General features: G+C 49.5%; 1 protein-coding gene across 1 annotated transcript; it reads left to right on the top strand.

The window, feature by feature from the left end:
* The first annotated feature begins 6,288 nt into the window (after positions 1 to 6,288).
* CPLX2 (complexin 2) lies at positions 6,289 to 7,590 on the top strand. Its single transcript, XM_024753432.1, has 3 exons — positions 6,289 to 6,319; positions 6,458 to 6,633; positions 7,393 to 7,590. Exons 1-3 carry the CDS (start codon positions 6,289 to 6,291, stop codon positions 7,588 to 7,590), a joined length of 405 nt encoding a protein of 134 aa, XP_024609200.1.
* Positions 7,591 to 8,027: the final 437 nt, after the last annotated feature.

Below are 8,027 nucleotides of genomic sequence, written 5' to 3'. Positions count from 1 at the left end.
GGGGGGGGGAGGGGTGCTCTCAGTGGCCAACCGTGAGCTCGAGGCAGAACTGCCGGCTACGTTGATCTCGGTGGGGGACGATAGAGGGACGCCAGGATTCCTGTCCCCCTCTTCTGCCGGGAGAATACGAACCCCCCGCCGCTTCCGCTTTTCTGCAGGAGCCAGTCCCTTACCCACTCCCATCCTCCACTGCTCCTTTCCCTCCCCAAGTGCTTCTCCCTTCTAGAGGCATGGGCGGGGGGAGTAGAGGGACATCCCCTGTCACTGCACCGCCATTAGCGTAGGGTCCCCCTCAAAAGGCAAATGAGTGTTGAACTGACTTGCAGTGAATATGGCCTGGACATGAGCTATTTTTAAAAAAAGACAACAGATAAACAGCCACAAGGACAAACCCTGCAGGTGCCCGAGTCTGCTTGTCAGATGGTGGGGTCCAGTCCTGAAAACCTCCTGGGGCTCTGATGGCCAAGCCTGAGGAGGTGCCTCAGCTGCCTTCGGGTTAGGATGGGTTAGGAGGGAGCCTGAGAGGGGAAGCTGGAGGAGCATCCCGGGCACGCTGAAGGCAAGGAAACCTGGTGCTGCAGCAGCATCCCTCCCCAACCCCTCCGTGTGTCCCCTCCCCCAGCCTAACGTCCCCACTACCACCACCACCACCACCACCCTTCCCGTGCAGGGATAGACCAAGTCTTCCCGCAGACCCGCTGAGGAGCGCCTCCTGGCGGTCTGGCCAAAATCCTCAACTGCACGCAACCTGCTGGACCTCATCACTCCTACAAGCATATGGCAAAATATCTACACACACGCCTGCACACACGCTTACGCAGAATCACAACGATGCCTAAGTTCAGAGTTAGACACGCAGGAGCATACCTTGAACGCGCACACTCTCACATACTCGCTGACACACGTTAAATTCAACCCAGCAAATATGTCCTGAGGCTCTACCATGAGCTAATAGATGTTGTAGATGCTGGGACAGGAGAAAAGCACAAGATACAAGCCCTGCCCTGGGAAGAGTTCAGAGTGACTGGGAAGGGAAAGACGCATAGCTGGACAGAGTGCATGAGCTGGAGGGAGGCAGGGCTGTCCTAGAAAGTGCCATGGGTCTCAGAAGAGGAAGACTCCATCACATCTCACCGAGGAGAGATTTCATGGGAGGAGTGATGTGTGAAGTGGACCTTTGAAAACTAATGCTGATGATGATGGTGGTGATGACGATGACAGCGAATATGTACTGAGCACCTACTATGTGCCAAATGCTGGGCTGATCACGTTTGCATTATTTCATTTAATGCTTACAACATGCATTGGGTATAGACGTTATTGTCTCCATCTTGCAGATGAGAAAAGATTAAGTCATTTGCTCAAGGTCACTTAGGAAGTAGTGGGGCCAGGAACTGAACTGGCAGAGATGAGGTTAAGAGGTTCCAAGGATGTAGAAATAGCAGATGAACAGATGCCCAGGAGTTTTTGGAAAGAATATGTGTGGAGGTATAGCTGATAAAGGGCCACATACAAAGGATAGGAAATGAATGGTGAGGCAGGCAGATGTTAGACTCTGCAGGACTTGAAGGTCAGCACAAGGACTCTAGCTGGTTTAACCAGGCCATGGGGAGCCACTGCAGGATGTGTTTGCATGAGCAGATCTGCCCTTTAGGAAGATTAATCGGACAGCCTTGTGGAGGATAGATGTAAGGTAGGGGAGGGACAGAGTTAGAGATTATGCAAAAATTCAGAACCTCGAGGCCCTGAACCAAGGCATTAGCAACCATAGGAGAGGGGATGTGTGGATGCAGGAAACACTGTGGAGCTATAATCTCTGGACCTTCTTCCTCAGCACCCCGTCCCAATTATAACTTGCCAATTCCTTGTGTGGTTTTTGCCCAGCGTCTACCTCCCCAGCTGACTGAATGCTGTGAGAACAAATGCAATGACTCCCTTGTTCCCTGCCACAGCCCCAGCACTCAGAACAATGCCTGACAGAGAGTAGATGCCCAAAGCATATTTGTAGTGTGAGTGAATGAATGAATGAATGAATGAAGAATTCCCTGACTGTGGAGTTTTCCACTGAGGCAATTGGAAGAAGGAATGCTGGAGGAAAAGGTGGCTGGTGGGGAGGGGAGGCAAGGATGAGGTTGATCTTTGGATAGAATGAATTTAAGAATATCCAGCAAAGAGTTAAATGTGCAGGTTTGGGGAGAGGGAGGGTGAGAGGTCTGTGACTGAAGAAGTGCATAAACCAATAAGGGTAGGTGAGATTTCCCAGGTAGACAGTGGGAGGGGGAGGGGCAGTGGGAGGGGGAGCCAGCAAAAGACAGAAAGGAGACCATCGGAGAAGTAAGATGATGACCACAAGAGTGCTGTGTCATATGGAATTCAGGAAATTCAAGAAGAAGGCTGAAAAAAGGCAGGGTGGGTGAGAGGGAGGTAAGGGGTCTTCATCAGCATCGATACTACAGAGGGATGGAGAAGGAGAAGGAGGGCTGTGAAAACATTCCTGGGTCTGGTGATTAGCAGGACTCTGGCAACTCTGAGTATGGCAGCTTCAGCAGCAGTGCAGGGTCTGCAACTCTCCGATCTCACAGAGCCAAAGAGTTTGACTGGGAGGTGAGGAAGTGATGACACCAAGTGGAAACTACTTGATCATGAAGCTAGAGGGCAGAGATTCAGAGAAAGATAGGGTTCGGAGCAGGAGCCGGAGAAGGAAGGGGATAAAAGAGACGTATGGAGAAGAGATTGAAGGTGTGAGGAAGAGGGAGTAAAAAATGGATCAAGGAGAAGGTGTAAAGAGGGAAAATCTGGAGCTCAGGCAGATGGATTGGCTTCAGGGGGAAGGAGGGAGACTTCTTCCTTGGGAGCTAGGAGGGGAGTTAATTGTTTTGGTAATGATAACAAGAACCGTTTACTGAGCCCGGATCATGTGCAAAATACATTTCATAGATTAATTCTAAGCCTTCAAAATGGTATTATAATCCTCGCTCTATAAAGAAGAATGAGACCCAGAGAGGTTAAGTCAATTACTCACTATCACACAGCTAAAAAGCAGCAGATTCAGGCTCTGAGTCAGATGTGCCTGACACCAGAGCTCACGAGCCTTCCGCTGCACCACACTACATAAAGTGACAAGGAACTCACCTGCTGAGAGGGATGGGGTAGGAGTAGGTTGGGCCTTAAGAAACTGGTTAGTGGAATCTCTCGACAGGGTGAAGAAATTGCCTAACAGCTAAAAGGGCCGTGCTGGGAGTCAGCAGCAGGACCTTGGGGTGGACCCAAGAAGTTTGGCTAAGTGATCCCAGGAGGCTGGGAGTAAGAGGCACCTGGAGTGACAGGATGTAAACATGGAGAAGACTCATCCCTTGAGTAGATTACTTTGCATGCGGGGGCTTGGGGTTGGTAATCAAAGTTTTCTGAATGAATACAGGAAGCAGAGGAGTCTGGAGAAGGAGGTGGTTTGGTGACAGAGAGGTGGCATGTTTATAAAGACACAGACCTACTAGAGAATGGACTTGAGGATATGGGGAGAGGGAAGGGTAAGCTGGGACAAAGTGAGAGAGTGGCATGGACGTATATACACTACCAAACGTAAAATAGATTGCCAGTGGCATGTTGAGTTTGAGTGGTGCCGTGGGACAGCCAGGGGAAGGCAGGCAAGAGGGAGGCAAGTGTATTTCTTGACTTATTTATTGCCTGTTTCACACACACACACACACTCACAGTACACACACTCCCAGAATGTAATCTGCACGAGCACAGGACCTTTTCTGTCATGTTCACTGTTATATCCCCAGTGCCTAACAGACTGTCTGACACATGATAGGTGCTCAACTAATACTTACTGGATGAATGAATATAGGGGTCTGGTGCTCAGATAAGACATCTAGCTGTCATCAGTGTTAGCGGTCGTAAAGCCCCTGGAAAGGGTGAGTTCTCCCAGGGAAATATTAGAGATGAAAAGGAGATAAGGACTGAGGTCAGAGTCCTGGAGAACACACTTCTGAAGAGGCAAGAGGAAGAAAAGCAGCAGCAAAGGAAGGGAGGGGAGAAGGAGCAGTAGGAGCGGAGGGAGAGGAAAGAACTGAGTCACAGAAGCAAGAAAGGAGAGAGGTTGGAGGATACAGTGGGGTGGCTAGCAGTTCAAATGCTGCAGAACTGCTTCAGAAGAAGAACTGGGAAAAGGGCCCAGAAGATCATCTGGTTCAGGAGAGATGCCTGCCAGAGCAGCAAGTTAGGTGCCCTGTGGACCAATTTGAAACATCTCAAATTAGAGTCCTGCGTCCTCCACCACCACCTGGCAATTCCTTGAGCTAAACGTAAACACAGAGGAGGAACCCAAGAGTTCCTGAAACCATTTGGTTGTTATTCTTTTCCTGTTCTTAGAAATGCTGTCTCTTCACAATGTTTTTAGTCAAATGAAAATATCTTGATTGACTGAGCTGAGCCACCTTCAAACTCAGAATTCTAGATCAGGGTGGGTCCTTCTGCATTTCCTGGAAATCCTGTTCCTTTCTGGCATGTCCTCATAAACATGCAATCAGCAATAGCTAACATTAACTAGCACCTGCTACACACCAGGCACCTGACCAGTATCTTCTCTTCCCCTTCATACATCAGTACAGGGTAGACTTAATACTCCCTCATTTTGCAGGGAGCAAACTGAAGCTTTCCCAGGGAGCCACAGCCAGTGAGGGTTGGGGGGGGGGGGCAAGATTTCAAACCAGGTGTGTCTGATACCAAAGTCCCCGTGGATGGTTTTCTACTCCGTCGTGACTTTCCTCAAAACAACCTATCAGGTGATCTGATCACGTGGAAGTCCTCAAACTCTCAGGCCCCATGGTATGAAAAGAGCTCAGTCTGCCAGTATGTTTTCTCATTTTGAAAGAAACGAGGAAAATCCATCATCAATAAACAGCCAGTGACCTTGAACTCAACTTGGTTGCAATATCCAGCCTGACTCCTCTGCCACCATTTCCCAGGACCCCTTTATCCTCCTAGCAAATCAAAAAGACCCCAAGTCTATGTAGAATGAAAGTCCTGGGGGAGTAGGCCTGGCCCAATTTGACCATCAAGGTACATGACACTTTGGCTGTTATATCCCCATCCCCATGGATATCCCCCTCCATGCTTGAAAAAGGATTTGCGGTAGTTTTGCCTATGAAAGCACCAGTGAAACTGAATGGTTAAAATAAAAAGGAAGTCTCTAAGAGTTAGAGCATCTGGGTTCAAATTCTCAGGGATGCTAGAAGAACGGAGTAAGAAGGAGGCCAAGTATAGAGGGAGGCTCCAGGCCCACTACCCTTCCCCTCCCACTATGGTTGGAACAGTTCCATTTTTATGTATTTTGCATATTGAGATTCCCATTAAGATTTTATTTGGAGAAAATCTTCTGAGGCAAAAAAATAATAATAAAAACTGAAAGTCGGTGATTTAGGGAGAGAGAAATGAGGACAAACATAAGCTGAGTGGTTATGAGGCCCAGTGCTTGGTAATTTAAAGGCCCTTAGCCCCAAGAAGATTATTGTGTCTCCAACCCCCTCTGTGTAATTCAAAATAAAAATCAATATTAAGCTATAAAACTTACATGTTTTATGCAATGAAAATAACTTACTTCTCCATTTGTCTAATTTCAGAAGTCTGAATATGTTCATGTAAGCTGGCTGTTCTCAATTTTTCACTTACCTCTTATTTGCTGGGGCCCCGAGCGCAAGCTCACTCCTTCTAGGGCTTGATGCAGTGGCCCAGGCTGGAATTCTCTCCAGTCTCCACAGTATCTCTGAGAAAGGAGGCACGGCCACCTCTATCTTACAGAGGAGGAAACGGGGGCTCAATGATATTGGATAACTCGCGTGGAAGTCACATGGCAAATAAGGAGTTAAGGTGGCATTAGAACCCAGCTCTGCCTCTGTCCAAATTCTGGGCTTTTTCCAACATTCCTGGCTTCGATCCAATTAAAGCAACATGGTCAAGATGAAGATTTTAAAATAGGGATCAGAAGCCATTTGGCAGCACATATGTGCCTGGCACATAGCAACTGCTCAGGAAACAGCCCTTTTCCATCCCTGTCCATGCAGTACCAGGCACTGGGTCTTGGCCTCTGGCTGATGGTACCTGATGCCTGAACCAGGGTGACCGGTCGTTTGTCCAACTCCACTGCCCTGCCTGTGCAGAAGCTTCTCCCATCTAACACCCAACTCTTCTTTTTGCAGGCTGCCACATCTCCCCAAGCCAGGCCTGCCTGAAGTGCTGCATGCAAATTTGGCTGCTGGCTAGGGCACCCTAAACAGAGTTGTAGGCATGGACTTCGTCATGAAGCAGGCCCTTGGAGGTGAGGTCCGAGCCCTGCACCCCATGCCCACTACCCAATCCAGACCCAGGTGGGAGGGGCCTCAGCACACCAGGCCCCCCCATCCCCAGGCTTGCCTCTATGACCCTGTCCTCTCCCTCCCCAACCCATCCCCCACAGGGGCCACCAAGGACATGGGGAAGATGCTGGGCGGAGAGGAGGAGAAGGACCCTGATGCACAGAAGAAGGAGGAGGAGCGGCAGGAGGCACTTCGGCAGCAAGAAGAGGAGCGCAAGGCCAAGCACGCACGCATGGAGGCCGAGCGTGAGAAGGTCCGGCAGCAGATACGAGACAAGGTCAGCACCACCCTCTTGCCCATCCTGGAATGTAAGGGGTTAAAAGGGTCTCCCAAAACCTCGGGCTCCCTTGAATCCCAGCTCTCACCTTAGACCTAGTTCTCTCCGAGTCTCACTCTTTTCATCAGTAAAATGCGTGTCAAGGAACACCTCCCTCAAGGACCGTTATGGGGATTAAAAAAGGTAGTGGATATAGTAAGTGCTCCCTAATGTTTGCTGCTACAGGCCCACAACCTTGGACCCAAAATCCTGGTGACCAAACAAGTTTGGAGCCCAGAATTTGAGGATTTTTGGAAAGTACTATAGTGCCCTGAGCACTGTTATGTGTCGCTCCCAGTGAGTTTGCAGCTGCCACCCTATGCCAAACAGTTCAATACTTGTCTGCTCGCACTGCAATAAATCAAGGCTATAAGTAGGCTTCCATCAATTCCAGTCAAGTTTTGTCACCAAAATTGGGCCCAAAGCATGTGGGAGAACATTCAGTTTTCAGATCTTGGAGGATTTCAAAAGAGCAAAGAAATTATGTGGGCAGGTATTAATTTTAAAGGAAACCCCATGCACCATCTCTCTTTTATTAAATACCAACTGAAGGCAAGCACAATCCCACAAGGAATGTGCCCTTATCCCCATTTTATAGATGAGAGGACCCATGGGCTCACAGGGAGTTCCCATGAGCTGCCTCAGCCACGTGTGCATGACCTTGAGATCCAGCTTTCTCCTTGCCCTGTTCATGCTCCTCTCCACCCTTCCCCTCCCCAGTATGGGCTGAAGAAGAAGGAGGAGAAGGAGGCTGAGGAGAAGGCAGCCCTGGAGCAGCCCTGCGAAGGGAGCCTGACCCGGCCCAAGAAGGCCATCCCGGCAGGCTGCGGGGACGAGGAGGAGGAGGAGGAGGAGAGCATCCTGGACACGGTGCTCAAATACCTGCCCGGGCCACTGCAGGACATGTTCAAGAAGTAACCGGCCCTCCCACCACATCCCCACTCCACTTGTTACTTTTTTTTTTTTTTTTTTTTGTTTTTTTTTTTTTTTTTTTTTTTTGGTTCTTTCTTTTCTTTTTATTCATTTAAGTCTCAGTTCTGAAGGGGAAAACCTCAGTTGGCCTCTGTCCCCCTTCCCTGGCCAGGGGCTCCTCTCCCTCAGCACTCTTCACACTCCCTTCATCCCAGGGTATCCAGCCTCCACCTCACTCCCAAGTTGCTTGAAAAGAAGAAGACAGCTTTTCTCCAGCAGGGGGTATTGAACCCAGTACAGGAAGCACTGGGGGGCCCCCCTCCAGAAGCCTAAGGTCTGTGCTGGTGTGGTAATCCCCATACATTCCTTCATGCACCCCACTGCCAGGAGGACCACAGTCCCCAGCCAGCCAAAGTAATGACACATTCCAGCCCTGCCCAGCA

The sequence above is a fragment of the Neophocaena asiaeorientalis genome, unplaced genomic scaffold (genome assembly GCF_003031525.2).
Source record: "Neophocaena asiaeorientalis asiaeorientalis breed wild unplaced genomic scaffold, Neophocaena_asiaeorientalis_V1.1 scaffold268, whole genome shotgun sequence".
NCBI lineage: Eukaryota > Metazoa > Chordata > Mammalia > Artiodactyla > Phocoenidae > Neophocaena > Neophocaena asiaeorientalis.
Note: the sequence above shows the minus strand (reverse complement) of the source record. Positions and strands in the feature narration are given on the sequence as shown.

Excerpts from the sequence above, each read along its gene's own strand:
- CPLX2 (XM_024753432.1), top strand. The coding sequence starts at position 6,289 with ATGGACTTCGTCATGAAGCAGGCCCTTGGAG. Across the intron at positions 6,320-6,457 it reads CATGAAGCAGGCCCTTGGAG|GGGCCACCAAGGACATGGGG; the intron begins GTGAGGTCCGAG and ends CATCCCCCACAG. Across the intron at positions 6,634-7,392 it reads GGCAGCAGATACGAGACAAG|TATGGGCTGAAGAAGAAGGA; the intron begins GTCAGCACCACC and ends TCCCCTCCCCAG.